The 27,201-nt window shown below is 48.8% G+C and overlaps 1 protein-coding gene across 4 annotated transcripts in view; it reads left to right on the top strand.

Moving 5' to 3' along the window:
* The window catches only part of Nav1 (neuron navigator 1), a 251,932-nt gene that overhangs the window by 62,578 nt on the left and 162,153 nt on the right, over positions 1-27,201 (top strand). For 3 of the 4 annotated variants that reach the window (XM_076832012.1, XM_076832011.1, XM_076832010.1), the window contains exons 2-3: positions 12,338-13,084; positions 17,467-17,570. In XM_076832012.1, coding sequence (XP_076688127.1) covers positions 12,369-13,084; positions 17,467-17,570 — 820 coding nt within the window. In that variant the 5' untranslated portion in view covers positions 12,338-12,368. Of the gene's footprint in view, positions 1-12,337; positions 13,085-17,466; positions 17,571-19,053; positions 19,128-27,201 lie in introns of those variants that run through there. The other variant, XM_076832013.1, reaches the window with a different exon arrangement.

Raw genomic sequence — 27,201 nt, 5'->3', positions numbered from 1 at the left:
TTAAGAATGGTCCCCAATCCACCAGACCTCCCCTGCCCCAGCACCAAGGAACCTCCCTCCCCTATCCCAGCTCAGTGGTGCACCGGTCTTTGAGGCCTGGGAAGTATGTGGGATTTGTTGAGTGACACCACTTTCATCTGCCTGGCTGGAAAACCCATCCGTGGAGAAATGCTGGAAGCTTTAAGTTGGGGGAGAAAAATAATAATGAAGTGAGTGTGAGAAGGAGGGAGCTGACAGCTCTGGTGGGAGACATGGTCTTCTGGCCAGCTGCCTGGGGGTTTGTGCAGGCTCAGGTTTCTGTCTGAATGGGGCTCCTCCACCCCAGGGCTCCACTTACCCCTGCCCCTCCCCCACTCAGCAGCTCCTGGGTCCATCTGGAATCTAAGCCATTGCTTGGGAAGCAGGACCTCTAGTAACTCTGCCCTGGAAGGAAGGTGTATGGCTGGGATGGGGGTGTGAGGCAGTGGGGAGTGGGGGGGGTATAGATTGTCTTCAGGACATTTTCCCCCAGGGACCTAGGCATTTGTACACTTGTGACTTAAAATTCTAGGTTCTAATCTGTATTACAGAGAGCCTCCCAAATGCTGGGGTGTGGGAGCTGGGAACTGCAGAGCAGGAGGTATTCTGGATGAAAGGAAGGTGCCTGGGAGCTGGGAGGAGGGAGGAAGGGCAGCTTTTTTGCTCCACTGGGGATGAAGGAAGCTGTGTGCCGGCTGCGCGAACTTCCGGTGCCAGCTCAACTTCCTGGGAGGTATTTATAACTGACTTTCAGCCCCCAGTGATTTGTGGGACAGTTTTAAACCACTGATTTCATTAGCACTAAATCATTTCTCTTGGCTAATTGAAAAGGAACCAAGGATACTGAGAGTGGAGCCATCTGAATGGATCAAATCAGCAAAAAAAAAAAAAAAAAAAAAGCCAACATGCTGATACAGTGTAAATCTTCAGCTGGGATGGTTCTGGGGCCCCTCCCTGAAGTTCAAAATCCACTTCTCTCTCAAAAGGCCAGAGGCTGTGAGAAACAAGCCCCCAGAATGGAGAACTAGGAAAGTGAGCTTGGCTTTTAGCAGGGATGGAGGTTAGACATTTGAAAGAACTTCCAGCCGAGGGAGATGGGATGAGAGATTCTGAAAGAGGTGGAAGAATGCAGTGGCCATTTCTTCTGTGTAGCTGTTTGAGGTTTCCATGTGTCCTGCCTCTGTCAGCTTGGACATAGACAGAATGGCCCATGGCCAGGAAGCACTGTTGAGGGAAGCAGGTGATGGAGTGTCCTGGGAACTCCAAGTCTAGGTATTATAGAACTCAGAAGCCTCTTCTGAGAAGAGGACTGGGCTGGGCTGGGCTGGGTGTGAAAAGTAGGGTCTGGGCTCCTGCTCCATCACTTAACTGTAAATGCCAGGAAGCGGAACACCCAGCATTACCTGCGATCGCCACCGCCAGCCCCATCTTTCCTCCATAAGAACACAACCACCACCTGGCCAAAAAGGAGACCATGCCACCGTAGGATAAGGGAATCCCTGAGAGAGTTGACAGAGCCCTGGGCTCTGGGGGTGAAGATGGGAGGGGACCGATGAGTCCCACTGCTATGAACAATCCTCATCCCTATTCTGAGCCAGGAGCCAGCCAGGCGGGCGCTCGGGGGATGCAGAGCCCCCACCAGCTTCCCTGCCAAGCCCTGGCCAGCAGACCCCAGCTTCCTCCGCTTCCTGCCAATGCTCTACCCACTCTCAAGTGAAAACCACTGGCTGCCCATCTTTGTCCTCCTCTCCACACAGCCTGGGGTGACTGCCGTCTCTGCCAAGGACCAGGCAGCTGAATGGCTCTCTGAGTGGTGTGGACGTGGGGGATGGGCTCGGCTGTCCGATGCTAAGGCCCCTGGACTGCCCACAGCTCAGATCTTCCATCCTCTCTGTCCTGAGAGGTTGGCAGAGGTTAGAGACTGGAAAGAAGGCGAGACCTGCAGCAAGCGGCTATGGCAGCCCTGTCCTCAGCCCTGAGAGCCTCTTCACAGGCTGAGGAACACGGGGTCTTCTGTGGAAGGGAGGTGTGTGGGGAGGGGCACAGCCCAGGAGTCACCAGGCTGCTGCTACTCACAGGGTGACCTGGGGCAAGCCAGTTCCTTTCAAGCACAGGGATGTTCTCACCTGTAACCTCACCTCTGGTGCCACGCAAGAGCTGTACAAGGCCCCTAACCCACAGGTGGTGAGTGCAAGTGTTGTACCCACAGTGGAGGCGTTGGGGCCTGTTTTTCCAGGGAAAGTCTGCGAGCACACTCCCAGAGAGAGAGGACACAGGTGCCTCCTCATCTCTGGGCTGGACATGAAGTGGACCAAAGGGGCAGGAAAGTAAGGGACAGGAGGAACAGCAGGAGTCAAGCACAAGGTGTGTGTGTTTAAGAATCTGTGTGTGAAGTTGGGGGTTTAGCTTAGAAGTAGAGCACATGCCTTGCATGTATGAGGCCCTGGGCTCAATTCCTAGCACCACAAGGAAAAAAGAAAAAAAAAAAAAAAAAAAAAAGAACTTGAGAATGAGTGTATATGACAAATGTGTATGTGTAAGAGTGTGTGCAAGCCCATGTCTGTGTGTAGGTGTGTGTCTTTCTGTGTCAGTGAGTTTCTCTGTGTGTCTGTGTTGGGGGGTATGTGTGCAAGTATGTCCATTTCTATGTCCACCTGGGTATAAGTATGTGTAAGTGTGTGTGTGTGTGTGTGTGTGTGTGTGTGTATGTGTGTTAGTTCATACAGGTTGCTATAACAAAATACCTCATATTGGGAAGTTTATAAACCAGAAATGTATTGATCTCAGTTCTGGGAGCTGAGAAGCCCACAGCACCAGCAGATTCAATATCTGGTAAGGGATAGTTCCTCGTAGCTGGTACCTTCTGTATGTCCTCACATGGTGGAAGAAAGGGACAAATGTGCTTTCTTAAACCTCTTGTATTTATTTTTATCATCATCATCATTATTATTGGCATGGGGAGGAAGCCAGGGGTGCCCTACCACTGAGCTACATCCCCAGCCCTTTTTATTTTTGAAGCAATTGAAGTCACTGAGGCTGGCCTTGAACTTGCAATCTGCCTGCCTCAACCTCCTGAGTAGCTGGGATTACAGGCATGTGCCATCAAGCCTGGCTTTTAAATATTGTTTATAAGGGCACGAATCCCATTCAGGAAAGCGGAGCCCTCACGACCTAATCTCTGCCCAAACATCCCACCTCCTAATTTTATTGCATTGAAGATTAGGTGTCAACATGTGAATTTGGAGGAACCAAACATTTAGATCATGGAAGTACATACCTTGTATGAGTGTGAGTGAGCATTGTGGGTGTATGTCTGTGTGTGTGAATATTACTCTGCATGTGGTATTTGTCTGAGGCAAGCAGTAGCACAAGTCACCCCTTTGCTGTGGCACCAAAGGACACAACTTTCTGTTCCTTGAGACCAGACTGGGCCTCCAACTAGAAGTGAAGCCTGAGTTGAGGTTTGCATGGGAAGACTGATCAGGATTTTTTTTCTGTTCTTTCTTTCTTCATGTGTGCACACACATGTGGTGTGTGTGTATGTGTGTGTGTGTGTGTGTGTGTGTGTGTTGCCGGGGATTAAACCCGGGGGTGCTTTACCACTGAGTTACATGCTCAGTCTTTTTTTTTTTTTAATTTAAATTTTTGCAGTGCTAGAGATAAACCCAGGGACTTGAGCTACATCCTCAGCTCTTTTTATTATATATTATATATTTTATATATATATATATATGATTTTGTTGGGGTAGGTACCAGGGATTGAACTCAGTCAGGGGCACTCGGTCATTGAGCCACATCCCCAGCTCTATTTTGTTTTTTATTTGGTGGTGCTGAGGATTGAACCCAGGGCTTTATGCATGTGAGGCAAGCACTCTACCAACTGAGTTATATCCACAGCTCTAGAGACAGAGTCTCACTGAGTTGCTTAGCACTTTGCTTTTGCTGAGGCTGGCTTTGAACTCTCGACCCTTCTGCCTCTACCTCCAAAGTCAGAGGGATTACAAGCATGTACCACCATACTTGGCCTGATCAGGATTTCAAGGGCAGAAGAAAGTGTGTAGCAGATGGAATGGGGAAGCTTGTGAGGAGGCCTGTGTGGTCTAGGAGTTCCTCTGTGGCATCTGGACCCCAAGGTCATTCTATCCACTTTCTGGTCTCTGAATACATTACACCTAAGCCATCTTCCTATAGTCAGAATGCCTCAGCTTCAGAAGGGTCTCCATGAAAAGAGACCCCTCCTCTTCTTTCATAAACCTGCGCCTGCCAGGGTCTTAAAAGTGCTTAGGTTGGAAACTCAGCCTGATCTTTGGATTTGTTTACCCACCCCACTCCAATCTCATATAAATTGGCTGCTCCATTCATAATCAAATAAGAAAACAGAAATTTAGGTTAAAAGTGAAATATTCTGGTGACAATGTTTATGTTATTCTGACTAGAATGGCTGATGAAAAGTGCTAAGGGTAAATTTGGGGGTTAAACAGAGAAAGGATATAAATTCTGTGCTGATGACTTGACTTAATAATAACTAGCATGTATTCAGCGTCTATTATGATCAAGGCACAATCTGAAGGATGTTCCTCGAACTCACCGAATCTTTATAACAACTCCATTAGGAAGGTCTTATCATCATGTGCATGTTGCAGATGAGGAAGCCCATGGAGGTCAAGTACCTTGCTCCTGACCTCAGGCAGGAAGCCCTACAAATTTGCACTGGTGAGTGGATAAGTAGGAGAGTGGGAAGATGAGGATAGGGCAAATAGGGAGGGGGTAGCCAGGTTCCAGACCTCTGTTTTGGGCTACCACTCTGTACTGTGCGTGGTCTGTGCCTCAGTGCTTGAGTTCAGAGATGCTCTAACCCTTTAACAAGAATAAGTCCACTGTCTTTCTTCTATTTTTCCTTTTTCCCTCCCTCATCTTCCCCTTTCCCCTCCTCTCTACTCCCTTCCTTCCTTCTTTCCTTCCTTCCTTCTCTCCTTCCCTCTCTCCCTCTCTTGATATAGCATACCTTTTCCTTGCTGTGGTTTAAAAGTCCTGACCTCTTGGAACCCACATCATAACTGCATTCCCCAAACGCAGTCGCGGCCCCTTTAACAGGGCTGCTGCAGGAGGAGCTGTCCTATCAGCACCACGGCCGCCGCCCCGCGCGCCCCGCCCACCCGACGCTGCCGCAGGCGCCGCCTCAAGGGCAGAAAGGGCTGCCGAGAGCTGGCCCTGAACTTGCCACCTGAAGAGTTCTCTGGGCCTGGGAGGAACGTTCTTCCTCCCCCGAGCCCCGCCTCTGGCCCCCGCAGATCAGAGCGAGCTGGCACTTAGGCCCTCACCACCTTCTGAGCTGAAGTTAAATATTTATAGCCCCCAAATACTTACTGGCTCTGGGGCTTGGAGAGCATTAAGCCAGGAGCCCCATTTGTCCTGATGGGGCCTGGGGCCAGAATGAGTGGAGGCTGAAAGATCTGGAGGTTGGGGATATAAAGAAGACTGGAGGGCGAGCAGCACAGAGGAGTGGTTACTGGTTCCCAGTGCAGCCTCTGGAGCTGGTCCATCTGGGTCTAACCTTGGCTTTGCATTTACTAGCTGTGTGATGCTGAGCAAGTTCTTTAGATTCCTCTCTGTGCTTCAGCATCAGAGCCTCTGAGGTAGGGATGTTAATAATGGCAGCCAATCAAAGATCAGTTTAATACAGGTGGAGCACTTCCCACGGAGCCTGGCACGCAGTCAGCCAATGCAATGAAAAAGAATTTGGTTTAAAAATAAAGCACCAGGGTGAGGAGGAGAGCAGACAGCAGGGGTGTGCACTGGAAGGAGAGGAGTGGGACAGGCTGGAAGTGTCTGTGTGTGGCGGGGGTGGTCTGAACACCATGCTCAGATCCTAGGATTGTTCCACTTCCTGGAGGAAGCCACCAGCTTCTCCACTCAATTGCCATTCACCTGACAGTCCCAGTTGATATCGGAATTTAACTCCTTTCCTGCTGAGAGCAGAGACAGCTGTTCTCCTTAACATAATTTCTGCCATTTCTTGAGCACCTTCTATTTGCCCATCTCTATGCTAAATGCCTTACTTTTATTCACTTTACTTAATATTTATGAAATCCCCATGACTAAGTTAGTGCACAGGGCTCTGGGCCCAGAAAACTTGTTAAGCCACATAGCAAGAAGTAGCAGAGCTAGAATTTGAACCTATTGATGCTACAGGTTTCTGTTCCTGGCCAGGCTAGTGGTCTGATCTTCCTCTGCTCTGCTGAAGGCTGCAGGCAGCTCATCCTCTATCCCTGGGAACATGGGATGGAGGGTTACTTGGAAAAGAAGGTCATTTGTCTTTGTGATCATAATAGCAAAAACATCTATTGGGTTCTTTACCGTATTAAGCATTTCATGTTTATTTAACTGATCAGTTTTTTCCAAGTAACCATACTAGGCAGGTCCTGGTCTTAGTCTCATTTTAAATATCATAAAACTCAGAAGTTCTGGAATTTTCCTGAGGTCAAACCATCAGCAAATGGTAGAGACAAGTTTTGAACCCAGGAACTCTAGCTCTAGCATTTTTACTCTCTAACCATTATACCACACAGTCTCTTTGAGGAGTAGATTCTGTATTTTGAAACTAATGGATAGACCCAGGGGCATGGGGGAATCCTATCATCAAATGAGACAGGGTCTTGCTAAGTTGTAAGGCTGGCCTTGAACTTATGATCCTCCCACCTCAACCTCCTAGGTAGCTGGGATTCTAGGAATTTCGCCGAGGTGCCTGGCTGTTTTCCTCTCCTGATGCACACTGCACATGCTGCTTGCTGTGCATGTGTTTCTTCCCCACCAGATTTCTGGATCCTTGAGAGCAGAAGTTGGGCCTCAGCCATTGTGATTGCCAGGGCACCTGGAAAAGCACCTGGCATATGGAAAGTGCCCAACCAGGGTGTGTGGTTGTTGAACAAAGGGATCCTGCCACAAATCCTTTGATAAGTGGGAAGCTCTTTGTCATGTGGAGTACTAACACCTTAGGGTAATTTGCTGAGGACAAGGATCCTCACGATGAGGGAATTAAGGAATTCCTGAGACCCTCGTGTTATTCACTGAGGTTAAGTGAAATTTCAGTGCTTAGGAGGAAAACATATTTGGGGGTAGGGGATCTGATAGAATCTCCCAAGTACACACACACACACACACACACACACACACACACACACATTAAATATTACCTTGCTTCCCCTTCCAGATTCAACCCTAACCTGCCCTTGACCCTCCTTCAGACATTGCAAAGGTGTCATAAAGGATAATGGGTGTTGATAGCTAAGCTCTTTGATTTGAACAGAAGCCAGGCCAGGACTTGGGAGCCATTACAGCTAACCATGGTCATCTAGGAAGCCAACATTACCTTGTCCATTCTGCTTAGGACTTGACACATTGGGGAGTAGGGATGGAGTCAGAAAGAAACTGAGTCCCAGAGCAAGCGTGTTGTCTCCCAAATCATTTGGTCCATGAATAACACAGATTGGGTGCCACAGCCAGCAGGCATCTGTCTGCAGCCCGGGAGAAATCACCTGGGCAGAGGCTTCACCCTTGATCTCTGGGGCCACCATTGTTTACAGATCTCAGAGCCCACCCTCCGCATGCGTTCTCTCCCCTTCCTTCCCCATTCTCTCCACCCTCCACTGTCAGAGACCTGTAACCCCAGAACCTTCCTCCTAAGTCCCTAGCCCAGCCACATGTGCCACCTGCCACCAACCAGGTGATATTAAACCTGTGCCAGGCTGGATTAGGCCCATCATTTCCTTCCCTCTCTCCATGTTACTACAGTCTCACATGGGACAACGCCCCTGTACCACCCTTACCCTCAGCACTACCCAAGGCAAACGCTATGAGAAGGGCAGGAAAAACGGGCAAGATCAGAGGTGTTGGGGAAGAAAGAAAAGAAAAAGGCCTCCTTTGGTGCTACCTACGTTGGATTTTCTGCTCTGGTTTCCAACCTGTAAGCAAGATTCAACCTCCTGACCCCTCGCTTGAAACTCCATCTCTGGAAGGCCCAGACCAGCCATCCCAGCAAAGAGAGAGCCGGACACTTTTTTGGGGGGACACTTTTTTTTTTTTTGGTACCGGGGACTGAACCCAGGGATACCTAACCACTGAGCCACATCCCCAGCCCTTTCTTTAATATTTTATACGGAGATAAGATCTTGCTGAGTTGCTTAGGGCCTTTCTAAGTTGCTGAGGCTGGCTTTATTATATATATATATACATATTTAGTTGTCAATGGAACTTTATTTATATGTGGTACTGAGAATCAAACCCAGTGCCTCACACATGCTAGGCAAGTGCTCTACCACTGAGCCACAACCCCAACCCTGAGGCTGGCTTTGAACTTGCAATCTTGTCTCTGCCTCCCAAGCTGCTGGCATCACAGGCTTGCACCACTGTGCCCAGCTTGGACACATTTTTGTGTGCCCAGAGGATCCATCCAAGAACCTGGGCATCCTGCCTATCTGCATTCAAATCACATAGCTCTCCCACTTTCCATCCTTATGCATCCTTGGGCAACTCATAAAAATCTCAGCGTCATGTTCCTTACCTGTGAAACAGAGATAATAAAACTCACCATCTCAGGTTGTTGTAAAAAACTAAAAATAATGTCTCAACAAAGGAGCCTGTTCCCCGGGCTTAGGGCTCAGTGTCCTCAGAGATGCCCTTAAAGACGCTGAGTACCTTTGTGTTCCCACTCTGAAAATATACCTGGAACAGTCATTGTGACCCATTTACCACCATGCCAGAAGGACTCACCCCATCTGGGGAGCTCTCCACCACCCCAAACCTGATCTGATTCTCCCAGGCTTTACCTGGGACAGTGGTTTTCACCTTCTATATGCATCCTAGCCCCCCTGGGGGCTGTTATCCAGGGAAGATGAGAGAGCAGGGCCCCAATTGCAGTGGAAAGGGAAGTTGGGGCTCCTGGGACCTACCACAGAAATGTTTTACAATCCTCCCCCATTGAGCTTTTGAAAAAATGATGATCCAGTAAGAGCAGCGATGGTGTGTGATCCATTAGCGAATGAGGTAGGCGCAGCCTTCGGCCTTTTGGCTCTCTTAGCTGAAACTCTAGTCAGTCCTATCCAGAGAGCCTGGGGAGGTCTGAGCCACGGGAGTCCAGGCCTGTCCCTGCAGAGTGTGGAGCTGGGGATGCATGGAGGACAAGGTAGGTGAGTCGGGCTCCTGGGAGTTTGGTTCCTTGGCAATAAAAGCCAAGTTGGGGAGTAGCTCCCAAAAGAGTCTCAGGCAGAGCCAAGATGCTGTTCTTCCAGAAGGAATGTTTAATTGGATTTGGAACCCATGCTGGGACTTGGTGGGGCTTGGGGCTGAAGGCAGAAGCAGAAGTGGGTCAGGCATGATGGCACACCGGTGGTACACCCCTGTAATCCCAGTAACTCAGGAGGTTGAGGCAGAAGGATCCCAAGTTCAAGGCCAGCCTTGGTAATTTAGTGAGGCCTGTCTGAAAATTAAAAATAAAGGACTGGTGATATAGCTTCAGTATCAAAAAAAAAAAATTATAAGAAATGGGCCACATGGCACCTTATTGGAGAGGGGACCGAATCTGGGAATGCTAACATCTCAGAGATGGATGCGACAGGTCAGTGTTCTAAGACCCTCCTTTTAGGAATTCATATGATTGACTCTGCTGGGCAGTGCATAGCCCAGCTCTGCTGAAAGCCAAGGTCAGCTCGGACTCACATGAACATCTGAATACGTCTGCACGTATGTTTCTGGTCCTGCTCAGCATCTTCACAGACGCACAAAGCTGACTGCTAAGGGGTTGTTGGATAGAAGGAGGAAGACAAAGTAAATCCATTGTCACCTCTACTGGGGAAGAATTCAGACTACAGGTCCATAAGCTAAAGCATGGTGTTTTCTTCTTATCTTAAAGACTTCCAGTCTCTGCCTGTCTGCCATTTCTAGATACCATCCTGCCCTCATTTTACGTAACAGGCACAAAGAGGTTAAATAATTTTCCAAATTCACACAGCTTCAGGTGGTAACTGCTTGACCTCCTCTGAGATCTCTTTATGAAAGTACTTCTCGGTCCCCATCATTGGGCCATTCTTGGTTATGCTGGGGCTGGGAACAAGGCAGGATGCCTACATGGGAGAACTGGGAAGGCAGAGGGTGACTCAAAGCATCCCTTCAGTCTGGTGGGTGGTCGGGGAGCAGCGTGGATAGATGGGGAGGAAGCAGAAATCAGGCAAGCCCTGGACGTGGTCCTCCAGGTCTAGGCAATGGGCAGCCATCAGAGGGACAGAAGTGAGCTGCTCGTGGTTCCTAAACACCCAAGCCTTTGCCACCCTCCTCTGCTGGAGGAGGTGAGGGTTGCTTTACCTCATCCAGTAATGGCATCAAGTCATTAAACTACAAATTGGAGGAACGGAGGAGGGAGGTCTTAGCACTTCTTTCTTGTGGAGATTATTTCACCTTTGTATAGAGCCATCCTAGAAGCTCCGACTCTCCCTGTGGTTCTATAAATCCATCAATGTACAAGACTCTGCATTGACTGCTTACGGTTTAGCCTATAGCAGGTCCCAGCGCGCAGGGTCAAAGGTAAGGGAAAGGTCAGCAACAGCCATAAACAATCCCATGCTGTTGGTGACAGCTTCATCTACAATATGAGAGAGAGAGTCCCACTGGGCTCAGGTGGACGGCTGTGCTTTGGTGGTCTCTTTAATGTCCAGATGTCCTTCCTCTCCATCTTCACTTAATAAGAATTTACCCTGCAAGAGGCAAGTTGAATATTTTCATTGTATGTAAATCTTTGCCCACATCTTTAATCATTTTCCTAGGATAAATTTCTAGATCTGGCATTGATCCCACAGCAGTGTGTGAGGGCCCAGACTCTTATCAACACTCAATATTATACTTTCCTTTCTGTAAGACAGTAAATCTGATAGCAACAATTAATAACCTATTTAATTTTCATTTCTTAAATTTCTAATGTAACCTTTTGTCTTTGTATTGTTCTGGCCAATTATGTTTACTAGTTCATGAGTTTCTGGGTGTCCTTTGCTATATTCATTAGAGTGTTTGCTTCTTAAAATTGATTTAGTAAAATTCCCCATCTGTAAAGGTCTGAACTCCTGGTTCTTCGTACCTGTTTCAAATATTTTTATGGTTTTCTAATACTTTAAACCTCTTTAAATGGGTTTCTTTTTTGTCCATACAGAAGTTTTCATTTTTATGTACTTTAAAATCTATCAGTATTTTCCTTTATGATTTCTGTCTTTGATGTGGTGCTTAGAAAGGGCTTGTCCATAACAAAATTATGAAAATATTCATGCATGTGTTCTGAAAACTCTTTTATAGCTTCATTTTTTACATTTGACTCTTCAATCTGTCTGGAAACGATTGCATGTGTCTTTGTGAACTGCTGCAAAAAACTTTTAAATGAGTGTGAGTCATTCATTAATTAATATGACAGGATGGGGGAAATTAGCAGAGGGGAAGGGGTTGAGATCTGGGAGAGAGACGGAATAATTAATGGATCAAGGTTTGGAAGAGAAGGGATCTACTGCTGTTGGTAGAAGGTATTTAGAGGGAACTTTCACAAAACAAAAGTGGGACAGTCTCTGAGACTAGACCAAGGGAACAGGAGGCAGCAGAAGTGTTTTGCCAGGGCAGGAGGCCAACAGGGAATGGGTAGAGTTGAAGACTGTGAACAGGGTGCCCAAATCCCTACTGACTGTGGGACAGGGGACAGCAGGGTGGAGCCAGGAGAGATGGCCTCAATGAGGAGGACCAGAGAATGGTAGGAGCCAGGTGGCAGGAGCCTCAAGGAGAGATTTACCAGTTACAGGTTTATGATGGGGAACCGTGAGATTGGCTGTTCTAGCTCTGAGCCCAGTGTCATGCGGAAAAAGACCGCGCTCCACTGGAGAGACGTTGCAGGGGAGAGCCAGGGACCAGCTAGGTGTGAGTAGAAGGAACAGACCAAGAAATGGCTGAGGGCATGAGGGAGTTTGTTTACTGTGGACAGGGATTTCTAGATTCAGGGTACCATGAAAGATCTGAGAGGGAGAGGGCTGTGGGAAAGAGATTCTGTCCCCAGTCTTTGGGAGGAAGTCAAGGAAAGTTAAACAAAGCCCATTTGTAGAGCGCATAGCGGTTCGCAAAGCACTTTCACATGTGAGTTTGCATGAGTGCTTTGCAACAACAGTCCTTCAGAGCAGAGAGGTTCAGGGATGTGGCCTGGTCAGGATGTGAATCCAGCAGTCCCCACGCTCAAGCTTCCCTCCCTGAGGGTAGGTGCTTGGGCCAGGACCTAATGATCTTCTCTCCCTTCTCCCCACAGGACAATAGTCCACCCTGAAGCTTTGCTGACCATGAATGGGATGGCCAACGTGAATTCTGCCAGCCGCCCGCACTATGCCTCCTCCATTCCTGTGCCTCGAGCGTCTTCCCAGACCAGGATTCATACACCCGGTGCCTCTCCCCAGCTGCGGCCCCGCCAGGCTGGCCTGGCCCTGAGCCCACAACGAGCAGCCTCTCCGAGACTAGGCAAGGCTGCAGGTCCTTCCAGAAACTCCTCCCCCAAGGTCTCCCGGGGCAGAGGCACCCCCAGGGCTGCTGGGGCAGCGAAGGAATCAGCAGAGGATGGAGAAAGCCTCCCCAGCTCTCCCTGGAGCAGTCCCAGGGTAACCCCCAAAGCAGGCCTCTCCAGCCAGGCAGGGTCCAGAAAAGTCAGAGAGGCTCAAGGCACCCATGGGAAGAGGAAGGCCCAGGAAGGGATTCCAACTCGCCAGACCCGGGGCAGGAGCCCATCCCGGACAAGCTGTCATGGAGAAACCCACATACCAGGGACTTCTGAAGGTCGAAAGCCTCCTAGCTGCCCAGGAAAAGATCAAAGAGACATAAATTACAAAACTTCTGGGATCCTCAGGTCTTTGGAGCCCGACGACAGAGCAGCTTCAGGGGCTTCCTCTCCAGTCTGCAGTCCCATGCAGAGCAAGCGCCCCTCCCCGGCCCCAGCCATTAGCTTCTCCTCCGTCCATCAGCAGAGCCAGCCGGTCACAGCCACCGTGGCCCCCTTCCAGTACAGGTGAGCTGGGGGAAGAGGCAGAGAAGGAAGGAGGGAAGAAAGGTGCAGGGACCCAGGGGCAAGGCCAAAGAGGAGAGGGGCTTTGATGACCAGTGACTGGTAGAGACCAGAGGGCCCCAGCGTATAGGCAGGTGGAGGCCTAAAAACCTGGGGGTTTGGCAAGCTGAGATGAATGGAGAACACAAAAGGGGACCCTAGTCCACACTCTGGTCTCTCTGAACTCTGAGGACTCTACAGCAGAGACTGATAAGAAGGGTACCCCTAAAATGTTCAATTCTCCTGCTGTCTGGGAAATGAAACAATATATCAGGGTATTGTGGATACCTGGGCAGCTAGACCTGTACTCAGGTGGGTGGTAGGTGGGTTAGCCTGGCCTGACTCATAGAGGATACTTGCCCACTACACATAAGACAAGTCACATTGTCTTGGACACTGTGCTTCCAGTTCAGGGTGAGTAAAACTCTGCGTTGATCTCATAATATCTTCTGTCTGTTTATAGGTCTCTCTTCCTCTCTCACTTGCTTCTTGGCTCCACTGATTACATTGTCCTGTGTACATCTGTATGCGCATGGCGTATTGGCAGTCAGTAATGCTTCTCAAATAGATAAAACTAAGTGTTGTCACCACTGGTAGTGGCTGTGGCTGACCAGTATTTACAGCAATGTGGTCAGTAAGTCAGTATCTCTAACCTTCTTCCTGAGTTAAGTGAATAGAAAAACAGTCAACTGTGATTTTTATTTATTTTTTTGGTACTGGTGCTTTACAACTGCCCGCCTCTACCTCTCTTCATTTTGATACAGGGTCCAGCTAAGTTGCTGAGGCTGGCCTCAAACTTGCCATCCTCTGCCTCAGCCTCCCAATTGCTAGAATTACAGGCATGTGTCACTGTACCCAGCTTAACTTTTTGCTTATTGATTTTGGTGTCACTAGGGTGTCACAAGGCTTTGTGCATACCAGGCAAGAACTCCACCACTGAGCTAATCCCTAGCCCCCAACTATGATTTTAAAATAAAAAAATAACTCTTTACTAAAATAACTACATTAAATAAACTAAATTTTAATTACTCTTTATTATACAGTTTAGAAATGCCCAAATGCAAACTAAGTACCTTCATGACTAAACTTGCTTCCTATGTTTTTTTTTTCCTATGCTAATGTAAGGAGTGCTCTCATTTATATTTTGGGTATAGAAAAGCTTGTACATCGTTCCCTAGATACTGGAGCCTCTGAGGCATCAGCATGGCTGGGAGTGGGGGCAGAGAACCACTAGGCACTTCAACCTTCAGTAGAAGCCAATTCGCATGCCTTGATCTCTGAAAAGTCAAGTTCAGTTTTTCGTACCTTCCAGTAAAGGTGACTTGGGGTCCTGGACAAGGAAGTGAATAGTCCCACTCTGTTCTGCATGGGCTCAGGCCTCTTTTAGAGTGCTGCGTTCAGTTACCAACACCACATTTTACAAAGACATTGACGCACGAAAAACACATTTAGAGAAAGACTGGCAGGTTAGTGAAGGATCCAAAAAAGGTGTTATGAGGGTGATTAAAAGAACTGAAGAAGTTTGTTTTGGAAAGGGAAGGCTTAGGAGGGCTCAAGAACTGTTCTCAAATATTTGAGAGCTGTCATGTCGCAAGATAAATTAGATTTACTTGGTGCAGCTCCAAAGGACTGACTCAGCATCATGGTGGGGAGACATTCGTTCGAAACAGATTTGAGGCTCCATAGAAAGAACTTTCCAGCAACTGGAGGGGAGTACAATTTGACTGTAAGGCGTGAACTCCCTGCAGGGATTCCAGCTAATTCCGTGGCCAAAGGGAGTTCTTCTCCGGCAATCCCTGGCTCTCAAATCATCCCTTCAGCCTGACTGTACTGTCCATGAAGTGCAAAAATGTCCCTTTCTCTAAGGAGCAACTTACTTCTGTCCCTTGTGACTTTATTGATTCAGATTCTGAAGCTGAAGAGAAAATTCAAGAAACTCAAGAAATGCAGGACAGACCTTCTTCTTCTCCTTCTCCTTCTTCTTTCTCCTCCTCCTCCTCCTCCCAGGGTTCCAGGCATGTTAGGCAAACGCCCCTAGCCCTGACCTTCCTTTGACGGGCATTTTTCTCAGTTTAATATTTCTCTGATGACTCTTTGACTTTCCTCTCCTGATTCCCTTCATTTTGAATTCATTCTCTGGGAAAAAGTGTCGAGGTATTAAATTGTTTCAGATTTTTACATTATCCACTCGACAAGTCCCATGGTATATTTAGAATCTGGCATTTTCTGAAGAGGTCAGAATATTTTCCTCTGAACATTTCAGTGTAACTTAAACAGAACCGTGTTGCCTTCATTCAGCAAACATTCATTGTATGTTTGCATTTTAAACAGAAATGGAAATACATCACATCTTCCCAAGAGGGGTTTTCTTTGCCACTCCCCTGCCCCAGACTCTTCTCATTTCACACCATGGGTTCGGGTTAGAGGGTCATGGCTCAGGCAAGAGTGAGATTAGGATCACAGGTACCTGAGACAGAGAAGTAAAGATGGGCTGGGGCCCAGCACACCCTGCAGGACTGAGAGCCTCTGCCATAGGCAGCTCTGCTGGGAGCCTGGCTGGGCCACCCCTCCAAGCTTCATAGCCAAGGGAGTGCCATCTGCTCCTGAGCATCCACAGACAGCCTGTTTTCGTGGAAATTTGCCCCTGCCCCCAGCTCTTTGGCCTTCTTCAAAGCCCCAGGTGAATACAGAAGCAGAGATTCCTGGGCTCCCTTCCCCATCTTTAGCCGGGTTGAGTCTGACCTGCTTCTCCGGGGATCAAATCTCTGCACCATCCTCCCAACAAGCTCTTTTTGAAGATCTGGGCATGATCTTCTCAGTGAAGCTGATCTGTGTGTGCACCACCTCCTCTCAACACCCCTCTCCCTGGACAGGAGGAGGGGGAATGCCCTGAGGCCACCCTCTGGTCTCACCTGATTCTGTCACATCTCTCACCTCCTTTCCCTTCAACTTCTGGAAAAAAGGCTATGGCAGCTTCTCCACGGCCGTTACATTTCTTCCACTTACCAAGGATTTTCTTTCCCTGACAGTTCACTTTGATACGTTATAGAGAATTCCCTTTCCCTGGTAGAATGTTTTATTACTTTCTCACCAATATGATGCGTTTCTTAGTTCAAAAACCCAAATTCATAAGTTCATAGTAATTTCTTCCAATAAACCAACCAACTCCAGTTTTTCTTTGTCCCCTTGGTAGTTTGTGTACCTAGGCAAACTGAGTGTTCTCATCATGCCAAGCACTCCCAAAGGCCAGGATGAGGTATCCTGCTTTCTCTGAGTTCACCCCATCCCACCTGATCCCCAGCACCCATCCAAGGGGCGTGCAGACACAGGAGAGCATCACGCTGCCTTGAAAAACTTGGAGAAAGCAAATAGTAGCCACAAACACTTCAAGCAACTCCAGATTGTCCTACTGGTCTGGGCCTTGAAGGTCATCCCTTCACCCTGTGAAGGAAGCCAGATCCAGAGAGAAGATTCCTTCCAAGTTGCACAGTTGAATCCATGACAGAGCTGGCCCCAGAGTCCCAGTCATCTAGGTGTTGAAAAAAGTAAAACCTGAAGAAAGACAAACCTCAGTGGCATCAGAGACTCCCAGGGTCCCCAGGCCCAGCCTGTCAGTTTCTCCTCCTGCCTGTAGTCCTCCCCTCCCCCTCCTGCCAAGCTGCCAAAGGGTCCATTTAGCTGGCGACAGCGGGCGGATGGTGGGCGGGCCAGCTCCAAGAGCCCAGAGTAATTGCCTGTAATGAAAGCTCTCACAGCCTTTGTTCCTGGATTGTACAGTTGGGGTTGTGCTCAGAGGTCTCTGTGTGCTTGGGAGCTGATGCCCAGAGACCTCACCCTTCCTTCCTGTTGCCACGACTGGCCCAGCATGGACTTGGCCTCCCAGGAGTCACTGTGACCCAGGTTTAGCCTACCCCTCCTTCTTTCCTGACCTCCCCATGCCTGGATGGTGAGCGAGCCCACACAGACTGGCGCACCCCCTGAGCATGCACACAACTGTATGCGTGCACATCCTGAGGGCAAAGACCATGGCAAAAGAAAGGAACCAAGGCCTGGAGTTGCCGGGAACTCTTTTGCCCTGTGGTGAACCACGTTCCTGGGACTGGGTAGAACACTAAAAGGCTACTAGCATTGGACATCTCAGTGTCTGATCCCTGCTGGCCCAGCTTTGCACAGATGCCTGTCACCTGCTAGAGGCTGTGCCCGTGCACATACCCTTCAGAGAGGCCCAGCTGGCCCAGAAGGGTTCAAAGCACTAGCAAAGGGAAAGAACCAAGCTCAAAGGAAGATTTCTTTGTCCATAGAGGGGTTTTGAGGCCATGCATGAACTATGCTTCTTGGTCCCACAGGTTACAGACAGACCAGGAGCCTGGTCCCCTCCCCCAAAGCAGCTGGGCCCTCGATGGCTACTCCAGTCCCCCCAGCAGGACTGAGGACAGCTTCTCCTGTATGGGTAAGTGCTCTGGGGAAAAGACTTCCTCCTGGGCTGGGGGCCACTGGTCTAGAACTCTCCTCATTGCCCACATGGAAGAAGTGACCTGGGCCAAATGAGTCCACCTCTTAACAATGCAACAACAGCTTGTGAACCACATGCACTTGGAGTTTTTACCACACATGACTCAACTCAGGCTTGGTCCGTCCAATCCAGGAGCACATCAGGGTCAGGATAGAGGAGTGGCATAGGGGTGCTGTGGGATGCTCGGGTTGTGGCGGTCACTGTGTGTGCCCGGTGTGTGAGGTCGTAACAAAGCAGTAACAAGCTGGGAGAGTGGGATCTAGGTTCTGGGTGAAGCCAAGCTTAAAAGTGGAAGTGCAGGAGCCAGGGAGGGAGTCCAGAGCCACCTGGATAGCTGTCTGATGCCCTCTTCCTCTCAGGACCATTGTCTCCCACCCGTCCCCTTCCCAGTGTCATCCTGTACTTACAACATCTCACCTGGTGCACATTATTTATAACAACCTCCAGAACCTGAGATTGACAAGACCTTTGAAACTCAAATACTGTGGCTTTCCTTAAGGACAGAGACCTCACTTGATCTAGGTGCATCCTCAGGTCCTCAGAGTCTCTGAATGAATGAATGACAAGAGATGAGTGAGCTGTTTGTGTACCTATAGCTTGCGTCCTGAGCAGGTCAGATTCTACACTTTCAGCAGTGTTTAGGGGTATTTGTTGATTTTCTTGCAGCATTAAAAAATATATATATCTAGAATCTGGCAATGATGCACACAAGGGGCACTTAAGACTGCTCACTGTGGGGAACAGCTCTGCCCTTTAGTTTCTCAGACAAAGGAAAACTTGTTCCAGAAAAGTAATAAACTTGACTTTGGAAGATCTAAGTTTGTCCAGAGGGTTTGTTTTATAGTTTCACTGCAGTACCCTTTTCAAGGGGGCAAAGCTAAGGCTTAGAACACAGCTTACCCTGGCGTCATTTGACAGCAATGGCATGCCATTCTTGTTATCTCTGTGCCCTGCTAGGCAGGTGGTCGGGTGTCCCCTTAGCCTGTGAGCCATCTTTGGAGAGGATGACAGCAGTGATATTGGAGCCACTTGGACCCTGAAAACAGCAGCCACATTCACTCCTCCCTGGCAAGTCCTGTGAAGGAAGGCCCTGGGGTGGGGACTGGGTAGTTAAAGGATGAACCATCTCCTGACACAATAAGCACACACGCAGGGGGATCAGGGAATGGCAGGGGACAAAAGGAAACCAAATTTCACTGGCACTAACAAACCATCAGAATTAGAATGTGGTAACCAGGAAACTATGTGGAGCTCTATTTTTACATTTGCAGTTTTGTTAGTGTAATGGCTTCCATGTGTTTGTGTGCCACATTGTTAGTCTAATGATCTCCATTCTCCTAACCAGGCACTTGTTCCTAATTATTATCCCATGAGCTGATGAGAGGACTTTTGCTTTTAAACATCTGTGGCAGACTGGCACTAGGAATCCCCCACGCTTCTCAGCTGGAAGACCACCCTTGCCAGCTAGCCCTGAAAGTGGCTGACAGATCACAGGTTGGATGCTCTGCGGGGCTTTGAGCCAGGGCATGTTGGAGGTGAACTTCACACAGAACAGTGAGGAGCACCCGCTTCCTCCAAGGCTCCTAGGGAAGGGGAGCAAGGTTCACAGCGCTGTCTCTGCTCTGGTGCTTGCTGGTTGTCATGGTGATCCATCTTTACTAAGGACACACTGAGCTCTTTGATGGGCTGGATGGGGAGAGAGATGTAGGATTTGCCTTCTTTGTGGGGGAGCCCCCACTCCTCTGAACTTGAAGAAAACAAAGATGGGGGGAAGAGAAGGGACAACCGAAGGGCTCTATTTTACGGCTTGCTCTCCCACTCCCAAACTCACTCAGGACATCACATGATACGACATGACATGACTCATTCATTCATGCATTCTTTTACTTAATCAGCAAACCATCAGTGTTTGTCTTGTACCAAAACCTGTGTTTGACACTGAAGTAAAAGATGAAAAAGATTTTGACCTGCCTTTAAGGAGTTCACAGTACAGGGATTCACTCTAGTTAGACTCACCTGGAGAATTCCTTGGCATCCCACCCAGTGGCCCACCCAGAGACCCTTACAGGTTGACCAGCAGCCAGTCAGTCCTACCTCCCTCACTGGGCCCTGAAGCACAGGAGGTTCTAGGACTTTTCTCTTCTTCTTCTGGAAGGAGAACTGGGTGCCTTGGAGAGTATTATATTACAGAATTTTATCACTTAAAGAACCCCTCGCAGTTATTTCAGTTATTGATCATGTCATTTCCATACCCATCTACAGACGACAGGGAGCAGGGGGCTTTTCTTGAAGCTCAAATATTCCACTCCCTGTCCATGAACTTATCCGTGCTGGTGCATGTATAAGTGGTCAATGGTGCTCATGTCCTCTGTCAGCCTGTTTTTGCTGGGCAGCTGAGAAGGAGCAACCAGTCTTTCTCTGCTCTCTTCCCAATATGGTCCTCTCTGGCCTCTAGGCTCACTGCTTGGGGGAGAGTCTCTGAGGGGAGCAGAGGAAGGCCAAAGAGCTTTCTCCACCTTGTACCACTTTCTTATTGTGCCAGGAGTCCAAATAAGGCTTACAGTCTTTATATAGCAGGAACGGGATCTCCCAGGCTGACTTGCCTCCAAGCTGAGGTGCTGGGACTGGCCTTCCTAGGTCCCAAGGGCTGTCCACAATCAGCTGTTCCTTCTGCCTCTGCCTTGGGGCAGGTGTGGAAGAATCCAACCCACAGGTGTTTGTACATGTGCTCTGACCCTCCCCTCCGCAGCCTGGCTCTGATGGTTCCATCTGCTCCTGGCCAGTGCCAGGCAGTGCACCGGCCACCATCAGATCTTAATTTGGACAGCCCAGGGAAGCCAGGGCTGACGCTGCCACGTGCCCACATGTGTGAGGCTGTGTGCAGGAGGACTGGGAAAGGTCGCCCTGGGGTTTACACAGATTCCTTAATTACTTCCACTTTGTGGCATGTTTGAATGAGCGCTAAGTGGACACATAATGAAGGGATCTTTTCTCGTCATAACATGTGTCACCGGGGAAGAAGCCAGTGCCTCCGCTTGCCCCTTCTAGCACAAGGGTTGGTATATATAGAATGGGAGGAGTGGAGTTGGGCCTCAGCCTGGGGTTGTTTTACTTTTCTTCTTCTCTTTCCCTTGTTAAGCTGACTTCATCTTTAAGCCACAATTAAGTTGTTCATGTTCTGTGGATTTGGGAGCATGGATAGAGTACTTATTCTAAGAAAACTTGCACATCTGGTGTGCCCTCGGCCAGGGCAAGAGCAGGCTCTCTGGAAGAAGAGTTTGTTGTGGCTTCTAGGCAGGCTTCTTGCAGCCCGGAGGTGTTTGGGGGAGTTTCAGGCCAAATCTAAGTATCACAGAATGACAAAGGACTTGGAATCCAAGGACACAGGAAGTCACAGCTCTTACAAATTCTACAGATCACTCAAATTTGGCCTCATTTTCTATGGGGAGAGATGATACTCAGAAGAAGTGTCCTGCTCAAGACTGATGGCGAGCTAAAAGCAGGTGAATTGAAACCAGAACCACTCACTCCCTTTTGACTCCCCAAACGCTGAAATAACCAAATAGTAATAATGACCACCATTTACTGAACACCTACTGTGTGCTCAGTACTATGTACAAGACAAACTGCTAGGTGCTTTACACAAATGCCTTATGCAACCCTTTGAAGGTGGTATTTCTGTTATAGATGAGGAAACTCGGGCTCTGAGAGGCTATGAAAACTTGTCTGAGGACAGACAGCTCGGGGTTGTGCCAGGATTTGAGCCAGCCTGTCTGAAGGTCATGTTCTCTCCTCCTCCCCTGCCTTCCCATCTGCCACCAGTACTCACTGTGGTAATTACACACTGTCCAAGCTCAACTCGGTCTCCCTAAACCTCTGCCAAGTGGTTGGGAAGGAAATGGGGTCAGTGAGCCACAGTCCCTGCTGACATCGCCCTCAACCTGAGTAAGCCCCAGGATGTCACTGGCATTTCTGTCACTCCCAACCTGTGTCATTTCATGCTGGAGTTCACACTGCTGCAGTTCCCTTCCCTCTGGGACTTCCTGGCCAAGACAAGCTTGATGTCCCAGCCATCCGTGGAGAGAGGACATGCAGACAATTGACTAGGAAACAGAACAAGTTCAGGGACAATGACATTAGCCACGATCTTAGGGCTTGAGCTGCTCATGCCACTGTGGGGCAGAGGAGGCTGTGAGTGTGGGGGTCTCTGAAGACCTTTTTTGGGTAAACAGAGCAAATAGGCTTCTAGGAATTTGGATGGGATGTCATGATAATACTTGTAGTAGTAGCTGACACTTAATTGTGGTTTTCTGTGAGCCCAGGCATTGGTCCTACAGTTAATTCTTCTAACAACTGTCTAAGGGCTGGAACCTAATTTCCCAGCTTGCACTGCAGCTGCCTCACAAGCTAGCTGTGCAGTGTTGGAAAAGTTGCTTAATCTCTCTGTGCCTGTTTCCTTGGTTGTAATTGGAGTTGATAATTGGACCTTTCTGTAAAAGTTTTGAGGAAATTAAATGCATCAATATAGGTCAATTTCTTAGAAGACAGTCTGATGCACAGTAGTGTTTAATACATGTTCAGCATTATTTGTGATTGAGGAAAGTGCTATTATTACTGTACAGATGAGAAAACTGGCAGAGGGGTTAAGTGACCTGCCCAAGGTGGTCCAGCCAGGATTTGATCCCAGGCAGCCAATCTTCAGAAAAGTCATGCCCTTCACCATTTATGCATGACCTCACTGGAGGAGAAGAGCCACAAATCCAGGGCTGCCCCATGGAGGCCGGGAGAGGCAGTGAGTGGAATGACCAGCATGGCAGAGCCTGGCTCTGAGAGGGGGGAAGAAGGAGACCAGAGAAGCAAGGTCATCTGAGGTTCCCTGTTGGAGGGGTTTGAAATAGAAATGGGAGGGATCTGGATTGTGTTGCTGTGGAGGAGGGAGGGAGAGGGAGAAGATGGAGTGACTTCTCATGACAGCATTTGGCTGGGAATGTGATTTATCTCGGAGGCAGCGAATTGGATCCAATAGGAGCCATTTTAGTGGAGCATCAAGAATAGTGGAGGCCAGACAGCCTGGAGCCCCCTTCCCCATGACTCTTCTGGTCCTCCCCAGACTGATCCTATTCCGGAAGGTGTGAGAATGGTCCTATATGGTGTATGCAACTCTGAGTGATTGAAGTATGATACATGGGGTTGGCAAGGCCTGACTTCCCTGTTTCCTGCTGCACTGGAAAACCAGGGCCTCTGCACTGCTCAACTCCAGAGGGATTCATATTCACTTGCCGATTTTTATTAAGCACTTACTATGTGCCAGGTGCTATTCTAGAAGCTTGGGATACATCCAGGGACCAAAAAGGTAAAGGACTCTGCCCTGGTGGGATATATGATACTGTCTGGATCCAGGCAGCCTGTGCAGCTATACTTGACCTATGTGACCCTGGAGAAGCTTTAATCCTGGAACATGCCTCCCACCCTGGAGAATGAGAGCAGAGCTCTGTCCTCATGACACTCCTGAAGACTATAAGCAACAGCAGTCTAGGGCATCTGCCTTCTCCCAGAGTCCTCTGTACTGGGAAAGATGTGCAGATGGAGAAGGTGATGAACTTCCCCCTGTGGTTCTCCTTCAGAATTGTCCCCTATACCCAGTACCCATCTGTCCTGGATTTGACTTCTTCCTGGCAAGTTTTTAGAGATGAAGCTCTCCAACCCAAGAAGCACTGCTTCAGTTAGTCCTTCCTAGGAAATCCTAACCCCGTGTTTAGTCCTCATGTGCCTGTGGGCCATGGAAGGACCCAGAGGGTAAGGATGGTTATAGACAGTGGCCTGGCTAATAGGAATCTCCCCAACTAGACTACCCTGGGGTGGTCATCCAGGGAATTATTTGTCAGATTTCCACCACTGGGGCTCCTTCCTTCTGTGGCCAACCCAAGGACTCCTACCTCAATGGCAGCCTGAACACTTGGTTCCTCAGGCCTTTGCCCCAAGCCTGGGCGAAGGTTGGCCGGCCCTTCTCCTGGTCTCTGAAATAGGATCTTTCTGGGAAGGCCCCGGGCAGATGGAGAGCCTGCAGGAGCTGTGTCAAGGATGCTGGCTCTGAAGCCACTCTTGTCCAAAGTTGCAGCCTTCCCTCCAGAGCTGGCCCTAGTGGTAAGAGGATCAGGGGGCCCTGCTGAGAGTCCCCCAAGGCTGCCCAGTAGGGTTACCTGGAAGGAACTCTGGGGAGGCAGAAGAAGATTGAGGTGACGCAGACACAGAACCAGAGAGAGGGTGTTCTGAGAGCTGCTGCCAGGCATAGTGTTCCTCTGTCGAGGTCCTTAAGAGTAAAAACCCTGGCTGCCTGTGCACGGCTCCCAATAGTGGGACTTTCAGGGCTTGAGAGGGAGCCAATCATTGAAGATCAGGATGCAGGAAGGGTCTGCAAGCTTGGGATCATCTACCCCAGAGCAGGAGAAGCCCTGGGGGAGGGGAGAGCACAGAACTGCCTAGGGGTCCTTCACTCAGGGAAGTCATCCCCCTCCACAGAGAATGGGAGAAGGAAATGAGAGTGTTCTGTGGTATGAGTGACTGAGGTCAAGACAGCTAAAAGAACTTCCGAATGAGAGAGCTCAGCCCCAGTGGAAGTGGAGGGAGAGAGCAGCCTAGTCCACACTGAGACTGGCCCTGTCCAGGGGTGGGATCTGACCCCATGAGCTCATCACATCCTTCCTGCTGAAGAATCCCTTTGCACAGAGGTAGGAGGCAAGCTCCCAGTGAGGAAATCAGGCAAAGTTCTCCTCATGGCACTGATACTCCCACCCACCATGCCAATGAGTATTCTTAGCATTTGCAGAGCCATTTTTATATGCCAAGTAATTGCCAGTGATTATTCTATTAAAATTCATTGAAATATGAATCCATGGCATACCTCTGTGAAGTTTAATGCCTCATTGAAAAACCTAGCAAAAACTCTAATAAAGCACAGAGGTACCAACGGGGCACGTGAGTACTTCCAGAGTTTTTTGGTGGAGAAACACATTCTGCAGGGCAGTACGAAGACCGGGTTTCTCTAAAGAGCTGTCCCTTCTGCTTCTAGTGAAGTTGGGCAAAAAGTTCCTTCTTACTCTCGCAGTTGTCTTTAACTTTTTGGAGTCAAGAACCTCTTGAAGCCAGGCACGGTGGCACACACCTGTAATCCCAGCAGCTCAGGAGGCTGGGGCAGGAGGATCACAAGTTCAAAGCCAGCCTCGGCATCTTAGCGAATCCCTCAGCAACTCAGCAAGAACCTTGTCTTTAAATGAAATATAAAAAGAGGCTGGGGATGAGGCTCAGTGATCAGGTGCCCCTGGGTTCAATCCCTCGTTAAAAAAAGAAGAAAAAGAAACAACCGTCTCTAAGAACCTGAGGGATATTATAATATGTGTCCAGAGACAAATAGCCACCTTCACAATGTTTGGCTGATAGTGATGGTTGGTTCTACCGACCTCCTGAATGCAGTCTGTGGACACAGATTAAGAAGTTCTAATCTGGGGCAGGATATCATCACTGGGTTGGCAAGGCAGCCAAGGTCTGGGCCTTGTGTTTTTTATTTTCTTCCCATTTGGGGGGTTTACTTGGCCCTCTGTGAGGTAATAGGATTTGTTACAAATGGGTCAGTTCTGCCCTGAGGGAGATGCTGAGTAAGATTATCTTTAAGGTCAAAGTTAGCCTTGTAATTCAGTGACATTGAAACAACCAACTCCGCATGGATGGGTCTGCTTTGACTCTAGGTTTGACAACACCGAAGGGTACCTGCTCACATAAACAGGATGTGTGCTTCCATCCAACACAGGGGCACTGTCTCTTGCACGCACGCACCCACTTTACTCTCCTCTTCCACTGCCTGCCTGCAGTTCCCTCTGCCAGGCCTGTGGTTGCCTAGGCAACTAATCTGGGCTGGTCTTGGTCTAAGGGTGATGTACCTGGGTGGTGCAGAGCTCATCTGGGGCTCAATGTGCAATGGCCACCCCAGCTGTGTATATGGGACAGTTGCCATGGTAACATACAGGACAAGCACATGTGGGAAACATCTGGACTTCCTACCCTGGGCTTTTTATTGGGCAGTAGAACAGGGGGATGTGATTTTAAATGAGTCCAATTTCAGAGCGAGAGAGAAAGAGAGAGTGCTCTAGATTAGGTATTTTCCTCCTGCTTTTCCCTGCTGGAAAGAATAGAGATTCTCTACCTTCCCTTCCCCATCTAATTTCTTTCTTTAATTTTTTTTTTTTTTTGTATTGGGGATTGAACCCAAGGGTACTCTATCATTGAGCTACATAACCAGCCCTTTCAATTTTTGGAGGGGGTGGGTGCTAGGGATTAAACTCAGGGGCACTCAACCATTGAGCCACATCCCCAGCCCTATTTTGTATTTTATTTAGAGACAGGGTCTTACTGAGTTGCTTAACACCTCACTTTTGCTGAGGCTGGCTTTGAACTGGCTTTGTCTCAGCCTCCTGAGCCGCTGAGATTACAAGTATGTGCCACCACACCCAACCCTTTCAATTTTTTGAGAAAGGGCTTTTCTAAATTGCTGAGGCTGGCCTCAAAATTGAGATCTCCTACCTCAGTCTCCTGAGTCATTAAGATTACAGATATGTGCCACCATAGCCAGCTCCTACCTAATTTCTTATATGACCAACTGAAGGTAGGCATTCTCCTAAGGCCACACAGGAAGTCAAGAAGAGAACCCAGGGCTCCCAAGATTGAGGATGGGGGAAGATCACAAGGAATCTAGGACTTGTCCACTGTAAGTGACCCAGGACCCTAGGACAGAGGTTATGAGGCTGTGCTAGGAAGGAACTGATGGTGCAATGGAATACCAGCTATATCCAGAGGATAATTCTTCAGTTCATCCCTGTTCTGTGGGCCAGGCCTGGCGTAGTCAGTCCTACCTAGACCCATGCAGACTCGGCTGCAGCAGGCTCTGGGCCATAGCAGTTCCTCAGTGGGTCAGATAGGAGAGGCAGGCTCTCCTTCCTACTCTCTACTCACCCTGCAGGATGCAGTCCCCCTTTCTCTGCCAGGACCTTAGAGTTTCCTGGTACAGGAGCTCCATACTTCTTGGTATCACATGCAATTACCAAGCAAGTCCCTGGAAACAGCTGCATAGTGAGAGGATGAGATTAGGGAAAGACGTAGGACCCCAACAGACCTGGATTCAAATTCTGATTCCACCAGCAGCCTCCTGTGTGTTCTTGGGAAAGTGTATTTATTTATAAAATGAAGACAATGGATGGCCCCTGCTTCATATAGTTTTATGAAATAATGCACATGACGTATCTAAGAGAGTTCCTGGCAAGAGTCGGGGTTTGTTGATTGTAGGAATCCTGCCTTCAGTCCAGCAAGTATCTGTGCACCCTTAGTAACTCTCCTGCAGGGGCTTACAATTTAGCTGGAAGGAGAGGATATCTCCCTAGGATGTAACAAGGCAGAATGTGACCACATGCCTCCCTGACTATAATCAACGAATAAGAAAGGCAGTGTGGATGGGGCAGGCAGAGAGGGCTTTCTGGAGGAGGGGACCCTGAGGCAGGCCTTGAAGCGTGCATTGGACTTG

This window comes from Callospermophilus lateralis, chromosome 13, assembly GCF_048772815.1.
Source record: "Callospermophilus lateralis isolate mCalLat2 chromosome 13, mCalLat2.hap1, whole genome shotgun sequence".
Lineage (NCBI taxonomy): Eukaryota > Metazoa > Chordata > Mammalia > Rodentia > Sciuridae > Callospermophilus > Callospermophilus lateralis.
Note: the sequence above shows the minus strand (reverse complement) of the source record. Positions and strands in the feature narration are given on the sequence as shown.